This window comes from Canis lupus, chromosome 38 (genome assembly GCF_011100685.1).
Source record: "Canis lupus familiaris isolate Mischka breed German Shepherd chromosome 38, alternate assembly UU_Cfam_GSD_1.0, whole genome shotgun sequence".
Lineage (NCBI taxonomy): Eukaryota > Metazoa > Chordata > Mammalia > Carnivora > Canidae > Canis > Canis lupus.
In genome coordinates, this window is record NC_049259.1 from 21,839,682 (window position 1) to 21,854,194 (window position 14,513).

Consider the following 14,513-nt stretch of genomic DNA (forward strand, 5'->3'; position numbering starts at 1 on the left):
GAGATAGATGCAGGAGGCCAGTGGGGCTAACCCGCGGGCGGGCAGGTGGGAGGGGGCGGAGGCCCGGGGGACAGACGGGGTGCCCTTGGAGGCCCGGGTCAGTCCAACTGCACGACCGCTACCCCGAATCCTGGGGCAGAGGGGCAGGCGTGTTCCCCGACACAGCTTCCCACCCCACGCCCCCGGCCCGGCCCCGGCCCCAGCCCCACGTGGCCGGCCCCCAGCTGGATGCCGCTCGGAAGGCGTTCCCTTGGCGCCTTAGCGCCCACCTAGGCAGGAGAGCCTGCAGCCCTGTCTCCGCCGGGTGCGGGTCTCCTGGCGCCGCTGCTCCTGCAGGTGAACCGCAGCGCCCGGCCTCCTTCCTGCCAACGCTTGCACGCCGGCCCTCCAAGGCTTTGCTGTGTGTCCAGAGACCGTCTGTCTCCGTCGGAGGCGCAGAGGCCGGCCCGCGCTCTGCGTGAGCCTTCCGCGGCTCGCTGGCTGGATTGGGCCACGGTCGGGGGCGGGTGGAGAGGAGCGCCCGTGGGCCTCCGGGTGCTTCCCGTCAGCACGGGCAGTTCCCTCAGCGCCCTCGCCTCTCCCTCTGGCTGTATGGGTGGGGGTGGGGGTGCGGGGAGTCCGCGACGGTGGGGGATAGCGCGGGACGAGGGTGTTCTCCCCGGCGCGTCGCCTCCACGGGGGTCAGGGCACAGGCGCAAAGCGTCCCGGAAAGAGGGGAGGGCCAGGAGCGGACCGAGCCGGGCAGTGGGAGAAGGAGTACGGGTGTGGTGGTGTGCGTGGAGTGAGGGCCCGGGACGTGTGGCGCCGGCGGGCACTGGCCGAGAGTGGGGCTGGCCACTGAGGCAGGGTGTCTGCGGGGGCTCGGGTGCGGCAGGGCACCCTGCCCGGCGCCTCTCCTGCACCTGTGCACCTGTGGGCGGGCGAGTGTGAGGTAGGGGACGGGACACGCTGGGCGTGTGCCTGAGGAGCCTGTGGGAGACCGGGACTGCCGGCCTTGAGTGTAGGACGTGGGTGGGTGTGGGGTCCAAGGGGTCGGTGGTAGATGGAGGGTTTGAGCTGGAGGCTGGAAGGAGCGGCACGTGGCACGTGGGGGTGGGGCGGTGGGGAGTGGGTCCGGTGCCAGAGGGCTGGGAGACCCGTGGTGGGGGGGGACGGCGGCGGGAGAGGGGAGGGGGAGGGGGGCTGGGCTGCGCTGGGCTGCGTGCAGGTGGGGGGAGAGAGAGGAGTGAGAGAGTGCGAGCGAGAGAGCGAGCGAGCGAGGGGTGCAGGGGGGGGGGGTGGCAAGCAGGCAGCTGCGCGGCGGCCGGGCGAGGCAAAGAGAGAGAGAGAGGGAGGGAGGGAGGGACCGGGTGTCGGAGCTGTTCCCACGGGGTGAGGAATTCCACCGCCCCGGAGATGACCATTCCCCGTCATCGTCATGGGGACCACCAGCCACGTCTCAGGTGTCAGGTGTCGTCCTGGGCTTGAGATTCAGGGAGGCCAAAGGGACAGACGCAACGCACGATCATCGACAAATGAGGACTGGGAAAGGAGGGCACGGGGAGGGGGGACGGGGGGGGGGTCGTTCGGGCAAGAGGGGCTGGTGGGGGTGGAGGGGCCAGCGGCGCTGGTACTCGTGTTGCTGCTGCTGCCGCCGCTGCCTCCGCCGCCGCCGGTGATGGTGGTGGCGAACTTTGGCGCTGTTGGTGACGGCGTCCCCGGGGCCCCGGTGTAAACGGTGGACTCGGTGAGCGATGGGGGTCGGGGGTCCGGGAAGGCCTTCGGTGCCGCCGCCGGCGATGCCCTTGCCCGTGCGCTGGCCTCGGTCCTGCTGCTGCTGCTATCGCGGTGGTGGGTGTGCTGGTGGTCCTGGGGCTTGGTGGCGACTCGGTGCTGGTGGGGTGGTGGTGAGGGAGGGTGGAGGACTTCAGGGCCGTGGGCCATGCTACCCGTGCCGGTGTGCTGATGGTGGCCTGGTGGTGGCGGTGACGCGGAGGACTTCAGTCTGTTGGCGATCATGCCTACGCTGGCCTGCTGGCGGTGGGCACGTGCTGCTGCTGCTGCTGCTGCTGCTGCTGCTGCTGCTGGTACAACTGCTTCTGGCATGGTGGTGGTAGTCCTGGTGCTGGTGCTGGTGCTGGTGCTGGTGTGGGGATGGTGGTCCTGGGGGTTGGTGGTGGACCAAGTGCTGCGGGGGTCGTGGAGGCCGGGCGAGGGGGGGAGGTGACCTCCGTGCCCTTGGCCGTGATGCCCATGCTGGTGCGCCGCCGTTCGTGGACCCGACGTGCTGGTGACAGCCGTGGCGGTGGCGCTGTCCCTCGAGGCGGGTGTGCTGGCGCCGGTGCTGGCTAGGCTGCATGGACCTGGTGCTCGCGGTGACTTTAGCAGTGGGAGTGGCCCGTGTTTGAAGGAGACCGCGGCCAGGTGGCCATAGAGAGCATCCCGGGGCTGCCAACGGGAGGATGTCGGGCCGTGAAACGGGGCCCCTGGCGCGCTCCAAGGAGTGGCTGAGGGCCCCTCCAGAGGAGGGGTGGCAAGATGGTTGGTGGTCGGTCGACGTGCAAAGAGAGGAGGGTTTGGGGAGTGTGGTTAGAATGAGCCATTGAGGGAGGGAGGGAATGTGAAAAGCATGCAGGTGGGCTGTGCCCGGGCGGGCGCGGGCGGTGCTTGGAAGCATTGCTTGAAGTGACGTGGGTGAGCGAAGCGCCGTCCGGGTCAGGGTCATGGAGAGAAAAAGGGCAAGGACAACGTGGGGCCGGGCAAGGGACCTGGGCCACGTCGGGCGGCAGGGGGCGGGCAGCCGGGTGGAGCGTGGCGGCCAGGGCTGGCGGCCACGGGCGAGAGACCAGAACAGACAAGTCGGCAGGGGGAAGCGGGGCGGGGCAGGAGGGCAGGGCCCCGGCGTGAGCACAGCTGGTTCAGGCTCAGGCCCTGTGGCTTGAGCGCGTGCGCGAGGAAGCCGGGCGCGCGCGGCCAAAAGGGGGCGGCGCGCTGCATGGGCCGGGAATCGAACCCGGGCCTCCCGCGTGGCAGGCGAGAATTCTACCACTGAACCACCCATGCACCGGGGCGGCGGCCACCAGACGGCTTCCCAGCGGCGCTCGTCGTCGCCCGGCACGGCAGGGAGAGGGAGCGGGGGGGGCGGCGGGCCGCGGTGAAAGACAGGCTCGCGCCGTGCAGATGCGCCGAGGGCTCGGGCTCGGGGGGGGGGGGGGACGGCGAGAGGCGACGGTCCCAGAGGCCCCGAGGCGGACTCGGCTCACCCTGCGCCCTCTCCCTGGGGCGGGGCCGCCGCCAGACACTGCCTGCGGGAGGAGCAGCTGGCCAAGCCTGACCCGCGCCCGATTCCCAGGCAGCGCGGGGCGTCTGTGGCCGGCGCAGCTCAGCGCGGACCTTCCCTTCCCTCCCGGCGCCCCCCGAAGGCCCATGGGCGGATGGCTCTCCGGCCCGTGCAGTGCGCGCCGGCGGGGGCCGGCTGGGGCCCGGAGCTCGGATTGTGTGCGCTCCCGGGGTGCCGCGGGGTGGGGGGGGGGGGGAGGTGGGTGCGCGTGTGTGCGTGTCGGCGTCGGTGTCGTCGTCGGAGATGGGGGCCGCCGAGTAGCGCCCAAGCCAAGAGGCCAAAGAAAGGCGTGTGAGCTCTGCCCGCAGCTCTCCGTCGGGGCCGGCTGGGCTGCGGTGGGGGTGAGGGGAGGCAGGGCGTGGGCGGAGCGGAGGGCGTGGGGGGGGGGGGCGCGGTGAGGGGAGCGCGCTGGCGTCCTGGACCGGCCCCGCAGCGGCTTCCGGCGCGGAGGGGGCCCGGGGAGGCAGGGCTGCCTTGCGCTCAGGGCTCCCCGGAGCCACCACGGGGGGTGGAACCCCGCCCCCCGGGCCAGGCCCAGCGAACGGGGCGGGGGTCCCGTCTCTGGCTGGCGCGCGGAGGGCTCGGCTGCCCGCCTGGCGGGCGTGTGGCCGTGGTGAGGCCTCCGGGTGGCCACGCCTCGTGGGCGCCCGGGGACGGAGGGGGTGGAGACCACGGAATGAATGGGGGCCGGCGGAAAGGACAGGCCGTGGGGACCCCGCGCTCCCGGCGGGCGGGGGGGGAGGTGTAGGGCGGGGCTGGGGAGAGCGAGGAGGCGAGCGAGGCGCGCCCCTCAGTGGGAGCGTGGCCCGGCCCGCGCGGGGCTGCCGGCATTTCGGCCCGCGGCTGGCCTGCAGGGGGCGGCGGCGGGAAGGAAGAGGGCAAACGGAGCCCCCGGAGAGCCGTGCCGCCGACTTGCCGAGTTGCCGGGGAGGGTGAGGAGGAGGAGGAGAGGCGAGGGAGCGGAGTGGCGGGGGAGGGAGGGCGCGGGGGCGCCAAGCCTGTGGCCGGGAGGGCCGAGGCGCTGCAGCTGCGTGGGTCCCGGGCCACGTGTGCCAGGGCGCCGCCAGCCCGCAGCCCGCAGCCCGCAGCCCGCAGCCCGCAGCGGCGTGTAAGGCGGGACAGACAGGGCGTCGTCCAGGCCCGGGTGCGGAGAGCCCGCGTTGGGCGGGCCAAAAGGTGGGCGTGTCAGGAGTGGGATTCGAACCCACGCCTCCAGGGGAGACTGCGACCTGAACGCAGCGCCTTAGACCGCTCGGCCATCCTGACGGCGGGCCTGGGGCGCGCCGCTCGCTGGCTGGGACGGCGCCGACCCGGAGCTGGCTGGCGGCCGTGTGGGTGCGCGACGGACGGACGGACGGACGGACGGACGGGACTCGCGTCCCGGTCGACGAGGCCAACGGCCCGCCGACTGACTCTGCTGGCGCCGCCGCCCTCGCCGCGGTCCTCGCCGCCGCCCCCCCCTTCCCGGGGCGCGCACCTGCTGCCGGCGTCCGGCCCCGCGCCCCGCCGCCCCCGCCGCCCGCCGCGGCCCATCCCCGGCGCGGGGCCTCCGGCTCGCTCGCGCAGCCCTGCTTGCCGTGTCGGGCGTCTTCTCCCGCCGCCATCCCCGCGCGGCTGGGCGGGGGCGGCGGGGGTGGCGGGCGGGTCCGAGGGGCGGGGGAGACGCTGTGAGCGTGACGGGCGGCCGGGGGGTCGGGCCGGGTGGGCCGTGGCCCGGGGCACGTGGCGGGCGCCTGGCAGGACGGGCGCGCGGGACGTCGAGGGCCCGGGTGGGCGTGGGCAGGCAGGCAGGCCGGGGGCGGGCGGGCGGAGAGGGGTCGGGCGCCCGGGCGGCCGCCGCCGCCGTCCTCGTTAGTATAGTGGTGAGTATCCCCGCCTGTCACGCGGGAGACCGGGGTTCGATTCCCCGACGGGGAGGCGAGACACGCCCTCTTTTGGTCGCGGGCGCCGCCGCCGCGCTGCCCAAACGTACGCCGGCCCCCAGGGCCCTCCTTCTCCTCCTTCTCCTCCTTGTCCTCCTTCTCCTCCCTCGTGCCTCCGCCCGGCCCCGTGCGGCCAGAGGCGCGGGGCGACCGCGGGGGCCCGTCCTGCCCGCCGTCGACCCGACCCCCCGCACCCCCTGCCCTTCCTCGTCGGCCCTGGCGCCCTGGCGCCCTGGCGCGTGCGGGCTCGGCCCAGCCCAGCCGGGACCTCCTGACGGGAGGCTGGCCGCCACGGGCTCCTCGCTCACGCGACGGACAGCTGCCCGGCTGCCGGGCTGCCCGTGGAGGTGGCCGTGGGGGCCGGGCCGACTGTGCGGGCGGGGCGGGGCGGGGCGGGGCGGGGCGCGGGTGGCGGGAGGGAAGGGAAGGGAAGGGAAGCGCGCGCCGGGGGCAGGGGGCAAGGGGCGGGGCTCCCCGGCGGGCAGCCGAGGGCCCGGGAGCCGCAGGGCGGCGAGAGCGCCCCCAGAGGCGGGCGGCGGAGGCGGCGGGCGGTCGTGCCTGCGGAGCAGCCAGGGCTGCGTGGGGGTGGCGCGGGTGGGGCGCCGGGCGGCCGCTGGTGGCGCCCGCGACGGCGCAGAGCTGCGGCCGGCCGGCACGTCGGGGCAGGGCTGCGGCAGGCGGCGGAGGCGGTGGCGAGAGGGCGAGGAGGCGCTGGTGCGGAGCCTGGGCCGGCGTCCGGGGGCGGCCCGGGCTGTGCAGCGTTGGTGGTATAGTGGTGAGCATAGCTGCCTTCCAAGCAGTTGACCCGGGTTCGATTCCCGGCCAACGCAGCTGGCCAACGTTTTGCGCGGCTCCAGGGCCCCGGTGCTCAGGCCCGATGGGAGCCGGGAGCCGGGCGCGACGCTGAGTGCGTGTGTGTGTGTGTGTGTGTGTGAGAGAGAGAGAGAGAGAGAGAGGAGGAGGAGGAGGAGGCGCGCAGCGTTTTGACGGCGCGGGGGCGGGCGGTCCGGCCAGGTGGCTCGGCGGGGCCGGCGGGCGGCTGCGCGTGGCCCGGCGGGGGCCCTGGAGGCCAAGCAGAGGCGAGTGGGCGGTAGGGAGGGAGGCGCCGGGTCCAGGGCGCACGGGCCAGGCGCGCAGCCTGACGCTCCCTGGTGGTCTAGTGGTTAGGATTCGGCGCTCTCACCGCCGCGGCCCGGGTTCGATTCCCGGTCAGGGAAGCCTTTCTTCTTCCTCTCGCAAGACCGCCGCCGCACACCCCTTTTAGCCGAAGCTCGCTCGTGCGTCTCCCTGGCCCCGAGCTGACCGAGGCTGCGCGTGCGCACGAGGCCACCCGCCCGTCGAGCCCAAGGCTGGCTTGCCTGGCGGGCTCCGTCGGGCCGGCCCAAGCCTTTTGGCCTCGCTGGCTGGCTGGCCGGCAGGTGGGCCGACTGGAGGTCTCGGCGTCTCGCGGCCGCCTCCCCCGGACGCTCGCCTGGCTCCCCGTCTCGCTCCGCCCCAGGCCCGACAGTCCGGGACGCCGTCCGACCCCAGCCGAGGCCACCGACAGGCCGGGCGCCTCGGGCCTCCGTGGGTGCTTGGACTCTCCCGCAGCACCCCTGCCGCCGGGAGAAAGGTCGTGGCGGCTCGCAGCGCCCCCACCCCCGGCCCCCCGCTGGCTCCTTGGTGAGGTGCTACTTGGCGGCGGCCGCGCTGGGGGCATGTGGGGGCGGCGGGCCGAGGCAGAGGGGGCCGGGTGTGGGGAGGGTGAGCCACCTGTCTCTCTCTGAGTCGGGGGTCACTTGCTGGAGCCCCCGGTGCCTTCTCTCGGCCGTCGGCCCGGCAACCGCCAGCGATGGCGGCGCACGTGGGTGGTGGTCTTGGGCTTGGGCGGGGATGGGAGCAGAGCGCCGGCCCCCGCCGCCCCCGCCCGGGCAGGCGGTGGTTGGAAAGCGGTTGTGGGCGTGTCCCGGTGGCCGGACCACCAGGCAGTGGAGGCCAGAGAGCAGGGAGATAGATGCAGGAGGCCAGTGGGGCTAACCCGCGGGCCGGGCAGGTGGGAGGGGGCGGAGGCACCCGGGGGACAGACGGGGTGCCCTTGGAGGCCCCGGGTCAGTCCAACTGCACGACCGCTACCCCGAATCCTGGGGCAGAGGGGCAGGCGTGTTCCCCGACACAGCTTCCTCCACCCCACGCCCCCGGCCCGGCCCCGGCCCCAGCCCCACGTGGCCGGCGCCCCAGCTGGATGCCGCTCGGAAGGCGTTCCCCTTGGCGCCTTAGCGCCCACCTAGGCAGGAGAGCCTGCAGCCCTGTCTCCGCCGGGTGCGGGTCTCCTGGCGCCGCTGCTCCTGCAGGTGAACCGCAGCGCCCGGCCTCCTTCCTGCCAACGCTTGCACGCCGGCCCTCCAAGGCTTTGCTGTGTGTCCAGAGACCGTCTGTCTCCGTCGGAGGCGCAGAGGCCGGCCCGCGCTCTGCGTGAGCCTTCCGCGGCTCGCTGGCTGGATTGGGCCACGGTCGGGCGGCGGTGGAGAGGAGCGCCCGTGGGCCTCCGGGTGCTTCCCGTCAGCACGGGCAGTTCCCTCAGCGCCCTCGCCTCTCCCTCTGGCTGTATGGGTGGGGGTGGGGGTGCGGGGAGTCCGCGACGGTGGGGGATAGCGCGGGACGAGGGTGTTCTCCCCGCGCGTCGCCTCCCACGGGGGTCAGGGCACAGGCGCAAAGCGTCCCGGAAAGAGGGGAGGGCCAGGAGCGGACCGAGCCGGGCAGTGGGAGAAGGAGTACCGGGTGTGTGCGTGGAGTGAGGGCCCGGGACGTGTGGCGCGGCGGGCACTGGCCGAGAGTGGGGCTGGCCACTGAGGCAGGGTGTCTGCGGGGGCTCGGGTGCGGCAGGGCACCCTGCCCGGCGCCTCTCCTGCACCTGTGCACCTGTGCGGGCGGGCGAGCTGTGAGGTAGGGGACGGGACACGCTGGGCGTGTGCCTGAGGAGCCTGTGGGGACCGGGACTGCCGGCCTTGAGTGTAGGACGTGGGTGTGGGGTCCAAGGGGTCGGTGGTAGATGGAGGGTTTGAGCCTGGAGGCTGGAAGGAGCGGCACGTGGCACGTGGGGGTGGGTGGGGGGGGGTGGGGAGAGGGCCGGGAGGGGTGGGGAGGGTGGACGGGCGGGGGGGAGGGCGGGGGGGGGTGCGGGGGGGCTGGGGGCGGGGGCTGCGTGAGGGTGGCGGGCAGAGAGAGCGGTGAGAGAGCGAGCGAGCGAGCGCGAGCGAGCGAGGTGCAGGGGGCGGGGGTGGCAAGCAGGCAGCTGCGCGGCGGCCGGGCGAGGCAAAGAGAGAGAGAGAGGGAGGGAGGGAGGGACCGGGTGTCGGAGCTGTTCCCACGGGGTGAGGAATTCCACCGCCCCGGAGATGACCATTCCCCGTCATCGTCATGGGGACCACCAGCCACGTCTCAGGTGTCAGGTGTCGTCCTGGGCTTGAGATTCAGGGAGGCCAAAGGGACAGACGCAACGCACGATCATCGACAAATGAGGACTGGGAAAGGAGGGCACGGGGAGGCGGGTGACAGGGGTGGGGTCGTTCGGGCAAGAGGGGCTGGTGGGGGGGTGGAGGGGCCAGCGGCGCTGGTACTCGTGTTGCTGCTGCTGCCGCCGCTGCCTCCGCCGCCGCCGGTGATGGTGGTGGCGAACTTTGGCGCTGTTGGTGACGGCGTCCCCCGGGGCCCCGGTGTAACGGTGGACTCGGTGAGCGATGGGGGTCGGGGGTCCGGGAAGGCCTTCGGTGCCGCCGCCGGCGATGCCCTTGCCCGTGCGCTGGCCTCGGTCCTGCTGCTGCTGCTATCGCGGTGGTGGTGTGCTGGTGGTCCTGGGGCTTGGTGGCGACTCGGTGCTGGTGGGGTGGTGGTGAGGGAGGGTGGAGGACTTCAGGGCCGTGGGCCATGCTACCCGTGCCGGTGTGCTGATGGTGGCCTCGGTGGTGGCGGTGACCGCGGAGGACTTCAGTCTGTTGGCGATCATGCCTACGCTGGCCTGCTGGCGGTGGGCACGTCCCGCTGCTGCTGCTGCTGCTGCTGCTGCTGCTGCTGGTACAACTGCTTCTGGCATGGTGGTGGTAGTCCTGGTGCTGGTGCTGGTGCTGGTGCTGGTGTGGGGATGGTGGTCCTGGGGGTTGGTGGTGGACCAAGTGCTGCGGGGGTCGTGGAGGCCGGGCGAGGGGGGGAGGTGACCTCCGTGCCCTTGGCCGTGATGCCCATGCTGGTGCGCCGCCGTTCGTGGACCCGACGTGCTGGTGACAGCCGTGGCGGCGGTGGCGCTGTCCCTCGAGGCTGGGTGTGCTGGCGCCGGTGCTGGCTAGGCTGCATGGACCTGGTGCTCGCGGTGACTTTAGCAGTGGGGAGTGGCCCGTGTTTGAAGGAGACCGCGGCCAGGTGGCCATAGAGAGCATCCCGGGGCTGCCAACGGGAGGATGTCGGGCCGTGAAACGGGGCTCCCTGGCGCGCTCCAAGGAGTGGCTGAGGGCCCCTCCAGAGGAGGGGTGGCAAGATGGTTGGTGGTCGGTCGACGTGCAAAGAGAGGAGGGTTTGGGGAGTGTGGGTAGAATGAGCCATTGAGGGAGGGAATGTGAAAAGCATGCAGGTGGGCTGTGCCCGGGCGGGCGCGGGCGGTGCTTGGAAGCATTGCTTGAAGTGACGTGGGTGAGCGAAGCGCCGTCCGGGTCAGGGTCATGGAGAGAAAAAGGGCAAGGACAACGTGGGGCCGGGCAAGGGACCTGGGCCACGTCGGGCGGCAGGGGGCGGGCAGCCGGGTGGAGCGTGGCGGCCAGGGCTGGCGGCCACGGGCGAGAGACCAGAACAGACAAGTCGGCAGGGGGAAGCGGGGCGGGGCAGGAGGGCAGGGCCCCCGGCGTGAGCACAGCTGGTTCAGGCTCAGGCCCTGTGGCTTGAGCGCGTGCGCGAGGAAGCCGGGCGCGCGCGGCCAAAAGGGGGCGGCGCGCTGCATGGGCCGGGAATCGAACCCGGGCCTCCCGCGTGGCAGGCGAGAATTCTACCACTGAACCACCCATGCACCGGTGGCGGCGGCCACCAGACGGCTTCCCCAGCGGCGCTCGTCGTCGTCCCGGCACGGCCAGTGGTGAGCACCCGGCGCGGGGGGGCGGCGGGCCCGCGGTCTGCAAGACAGGCTCCGCGCCCGTGCAGATGCGCCGAGGGCTCGGGCTCGGGCTCGGGCTCGGGCTCGGGCCGGCGCGCGGCGCCCACGGTCCCAGCGAGGCCCCGAGGCGGACTCGGCTCACCCTGCGCCCTCTCCCTGGGGCGGGGCCGCCGCCAGACACTGTCCTGCCGGGAGGAGCAGCCTGGCCAAGCCTGACCCGCGCCCGATTCCCAGGCAGCGCGGGGCGTCTGTGGCCGGCGCAGCTCAGCGCGGACCTTCCCTTCCCTCCCGGCGCCCCCCGAAGGCCCATGGGCGGATGGCTCTCCGGCCCGTGCAGTGCGCGCCGGCGGGGGCCGGCTGGGGCCCGGAGCTCGGATTGTGTGCGCTCCCGGGGTGGGGGGGGGGGGGGGGGGGGGGGGGGTGGGTGCGCGTGTGTGCGTGTCGGCGTCGGTGTCGTCGTCGGAGATGGGGGCCGCCGAGTAGCGCCCAAGCCAAGAGGCCAAAGAAAGGCGTGTGAGCTCTGCCCGCAGCTCTCCGTCGGGGCCGGCTGGGCTGCGGTGGGGGTGAGGCCGGCAGGTGCGCTTGGGCGGAGCGGCCGCCGGCTGGCTGGCTGGCGGGCGGCGCGGTGAGGGAGCGCGCTGGCGTCCTGGAGCCCCGGCCCCGCAGCGGCTTCCGGCGCGGAGGGGGCCCGGGGAGGCAGGGCTGCCTTGCGCTCAGGGCTCCCGGAGCCACCACGGCGGGGTGGACCCCACCCCGCCCCCCCGGGCCAGGCCCAGCGAACGGGGCGGGGGTCCCGTCTCTGGCTGGCGCGCGGAGGGCTCGGCTGCCCGCCTGGCGGGCGTGTGGCCGTGGTGAGGCCTCCGGGTGGCCACGCCTCGTGGGCGCCCGGGGACGGAGGGGGTGGAGACCACGGAATGAATGGGGGCCGGCGGAAAGGACAGGCCGTGGGGACCCCGCGCTCCCGGCGGGCGGGGGGGGGAGGTGTAGGGCGGGGCTGGGAGAGCGAGGAGGCGAGCGAGGCGCGCCCCTCAGTGGGAGCGTGGCCCGGCCCGCGCGGGGCTGCCGGCATTTCGGCCCGCGCTGGCCTGCAGGGGGCGGCGGCGGGAAGGAAGAGGGCAAACGGAGCCCCCGGAGAGCCGTGCCGCCGACTTGCCGAGTTGCCGTGGGATGAGGAGGAGGGAGAGGCGCGGGAGGTGGCGGGGGAGGGAGGGCGCGGGGGCGCCAAGCCTGTGGCCGGGAGGGCCGAGGCGCTGCAGCTGCGTGGGTCCCGGGCCACGTGTGCCAGGGCGCCGCCAGCCGCAGCCGCAGCCCGCAGCCCGCAGCCCGCAGCGGCGTGTAAGGCGGGACAGACAGGGCGTCGTCCAGGCCCGGGTGCGGAGAGCCCGCGTTGGGCGGGCCAAAAGGTGGGCGTGTCAGGAGTGGGATTCGAACCCACGCCTCCAGGGGAGACTGCGACCTGAACGCAGCGCCTTAGACCGCTCGGCCATCCTGACGGCGGGCCTGGCGCGCCGCCGCTCGCCTGGCTGGGACCCGGCGCCGACCCCGGAGCTGGCTGGCGGCCGTGTGGGTGCGCGACGGACGGACGGACGGACGGACGGACGGGACTCGCGTCCCGGTCGACGAGGCCAACGGCCCGCCGACTGACTCTGCTGGCGCCGCCGCCCTCGCCGCGGTCCTCGCCGCCGCCCCCTCCCCCTTCCCGGGGCGCGCACCCTGCTGCCGGCGTCCGGCCCCCGCGCCCCCGCCGCCCCCGCCGCCGCCGCGGCCCATCCCCGGCGCGGGGCCTCCGGCTCGCTCGCGCAGCCCTGCTTGCCGTGTCGGGCGTCTTCTCCCGCCGCCATCCCCGCGCGGCTGGGCGGGGGGGGCGGCGGCGGGTCGGGGGCGCGACGCTCCGAGTCGGGCCGGGGGACTGCTGTGCGCGCTGACGCGGCGGCCGGGGGGTCGGGCCGGGTGGGCCGTGGCCGGGGCACGTGGCGGGCGCCTGGCAGGACGGGCGCGGGACGTCGAGGGCCCGGGTGGGCGTGGGCAGGCAGGCAGGCCGGCGGGCGGGCGCGGGCGGAGAGGGGTCGGGCGCCCGGGCGGCCGCCGCCGCCGTCCTCGTTAGTATAGTGGTGAGTATCCCCGCCTGTCACGGGGAGACCGGGGTTCGATTCCCCGACGGGGAGGCGAGACACGCCCTCTTTTGGTCGCGGGCGCCGCCGCCGCGCTGCCCAAACGTACGCCGGCCCCAGGGCCCTCCTTCTCCTCCTTCTCTCCTTGTCCTCCTTTCCTCCCTCGTGCCTCCGCCCGGCCCCGTGCGGCCAGAGGCGCGGGCGACCGCGGGGGCCCGTCCTGCCCGCCGTCGACCCGACCCCCCGCACCCCCTGCCCTTCCTCGTCGGCCCTGGCGCCCTGCGCCCTGGCGCGTGCGGGCTCGGCCCAGCCCAGCCGGGACCTCCTGACGGGGCTGGCCGCCACGGGCTCCTCGCTCACGCGACGGACAGCTGCCCGGCTGCCGGGCTGCCCGTGGAGGTGGCCGGGGGGCCGGGCCGACTGTGCGGGCGGGGCGGGGCGGGGCGGGGCGGGGCGCGGGTGGCGGGAGGGAAGGGAAGGGAAGGGAAGCGCGCGCCGGGGGCAGGGGGCAAGGGGCGGGGCTCCCCGGCGGGCAGCCGAGGGCCCGGGAGCCGCAGGGCGGCGAGAGCGCCCCCCAGAGGCGGGCGGCGGAGGCGGCGGGCGGTCGTGCCTGCGGAGCAGCCAGGGCTGCGTGGGGGTGGCGCGGGTGGGGCGCCGGGCGGCCGCTGGTGGCGCCCGCGACGGCGCAGAGCTGCGGCCGGCCGGCACGTCGGGGCAGGGCTGCGGCAGGCGGAGGCGGTGGCGAGAGGGCGAGGAGGCGCTGGTGCGGAGCCTGGGCCGGCGTCCGGGGGCGGCCCGGGCTGTGCAGCGTTGGTGGTATAGTGGTGAGCATAGCTGCCTTCCAAGCAGTTGACCCGGGTTCGATTCCCGGCCAACGCAGCTGGCCAACGTTTTGCGCGGCTCCAGGGCCCCGGTGCTCAGGCCCGATGGGAGCCGGGAGCCGGGCGCGACGCTGAGTGCGTGTGTGTGTGTGTGTGAGAGAGAGAGAGAGAGAGAGAGAGGAGGAGGAGGAGGCGCGCAGCGTTTTGACGGCGCGGCGGGCGGGCGGTCCGGCCAGGTGGCTCGGCGGGGCCGGCGGGCGGCTGCGCGTGGCCCGGCGGGGGCCCTGGAGGCCAAGCAGAGGCGAGTGGGCGGTAGGGAGGGAGGCGCCGGGTCCAGGGCGCACGGGCCAGGCGCGCAGCCTGACGCTCCCTGGTGGTCTAGTGGTTAGGATTCGGCGCTCTCACCGCCGCGGCCCGGGTTCGATTCCCGGTCAGGGAAGCCTTTCTTCTTCCTCTCGCAAGACCGCCGCCGCACACCCCTTTTAGCCGAAGCTCGCTCGTGCGTCTCCCTGGCCCCGAGCTGACCGAGGCTGCGCGTGCGCACGAGGCCACCCGCCCCGTCGAGCCCAAGGCTGGCTTGCCTGGCGGGCTCCGTCGGGCCGGCCCAAGCCTTTTGGCCTCGCTGGCTGGCTGGCCGGCAGGTGGGCCGACTGGAGGTCTCGGCGTCTCGCGGCCGCCTCCCCCGGACGCTCGCCTGGCTCCCCGTCTCGCTCCGCCCCAGGCCCGACAGTCCGGGACGCCGTCCGACCCCAGCCGAGGCCACCGACAGGCCGGGCGCCTCGGGCCTCCGTGGGTGCTTGGACTCTCCCCAGCACCCCTGCCGCCGGGAGAAAGGTCGTGGCGGCTCGCAGCGCCCCCCCCCCGGCCCCCCGCTGGCTCCTTGGTGAGGTGCTACTTGGCGGCGGCCGCGCTGGGGGCATGTGGGGGCGGCGGGCCGAGGCAGAGGGGCCGGGTGTGGGGAGGGTGAGCCACCTGTCTCTCTCTGAGTCGGGGGTCACTTGCTGGAGCCCCCGGTGCCTTCTCTCGGCCGTCGGCCCGGCAACCGCCAGCGATGGCGGCGCACGTGGGTGGTGGTCTTGGGCTTGGGCGGGGATGGGAGCAGAGCGCCGGCCCCCGCCGCCCCCGCCCGGGCAGGCGGTGGTTGGAAAGCGGTTGTGGGCGTGTCCCGGTGGCCGGACCACCAGGCAGTGGAGGCCAGAGAGCAGGGAGATAGATGCAGGAGGCCAG

At 74.9% G+C, this 14,513-nt stretch overlaps 2 protein-coding genes and 9 non-coding genes across 11 annotated transcripts; 5 read left to right on the top strand and 6 right to left on the bottom strand.

Moving 5' to 3' along the window:
* Positions 1-2,000: 2,000 nt before the first annotated feature.
* LOC119877947 (basic proline-rich protein-like) lies at positions 2,001-9,223 on the bottom strand. The gene is made up of 6 exons (XM_038586453.1): positions 9,152-9,223; positions 8,723-9,043; positions 6,425-6,836; positions 5,687-5,992; positions 3,315-5,576; positions 2,001-2,266 (listed from the first exon to the last, which is right to left on the bottom strand). Exons 1-6 carry the CDS (start codon positions 9,221-9,223, stop codon positions 2,001-2,003), a joined length of 3,639 nt encoding a protein of 1,212 aa, XP_038442381.1.
* On the bottom strand, positions 2,972-3,042 carry TRNAG-GCC. The gene has a single exon. It is a non-coding gene; the product is annotated as a tRNA-Gly (tRNA).
* TRNAL-CAG lies at positions 4,503-4,585 on the bottom strand. The gene has a single exon. It is a non-coding gene; the product is annotated as a tRNA-Leu (tRNA).
* On the top strand, positions 5,165-5,236 carry TRNAD-GUC. The gene has a single exon. It is a non-coding gene; the product is annotated as a tRNA-Asp (tRNA).
* TRNAG-UCC lies at positions 6,000-6,071 on the top strand. Its single transcript has one exon. It is a non-coding gene; the product is annotated as a tRNA-Gly (tRNA).
* Positions 6,387-6,458, top strand: TRNAE-CUC. Its single transcript has one exon. It is a non-coding gene; the product is annotated as a tRNA-Glu (tRNA).
* A 2-nt stretch (positions 9,224-9,225) lies between the features above and the next one.
* On the bottom strand, positions 9,226-13,297 carry LOC119877948 (basic proline-rich protein-like). Its single transcript, XM_038586454.1, has 6 exons — positions 12,962-13,297; positions 12,067-12,852; positions 11,631-11,803; positions 10,883-11,439; positions 10,273-10,739; positions 9,226-9,657 (listed from the first exon to the last, which is right to left on the bottom strand). Exons 1-6 carry the CDS (start codon positions 13,295-13,297, stop codon positions 9,226-9,228), a joined length of 2,751 nt encoding a protein of 916 aa, XP_038442382.1.
* TRNAG-GCC lies at positions 10,200-10,270 on the bottom strand. The gene has a single exon. It is a non-coding gene; the product is annotated as a tRNA-Gly (tRNA).
* Positions 11,765-11,847, bottom strand: TRNAL-CAG. Its single transcript has one exon. It is a non-coding gene; the product is annotated as a tRNA-Leu (tRNA).
* Positions 13,273-13,344, top strand: TRNAG-UCC. The gene has a single exon. It is a non-coding gene; the product is annotated as a tRNA-Gly (tRNA).
* A 309-nt stretch (positions 13,345-13,653) lies between these two features.
* TRNAE-CUC lies at positions 13,654-13,725 on the top strand. The gene has a single exon. It is a non-coding gene; the product is annotated as a tRNA-Glu (tRNA).
* The last annotated feature ends 788 nt before the right edge of the window (positions 13,726-14,513 follow it).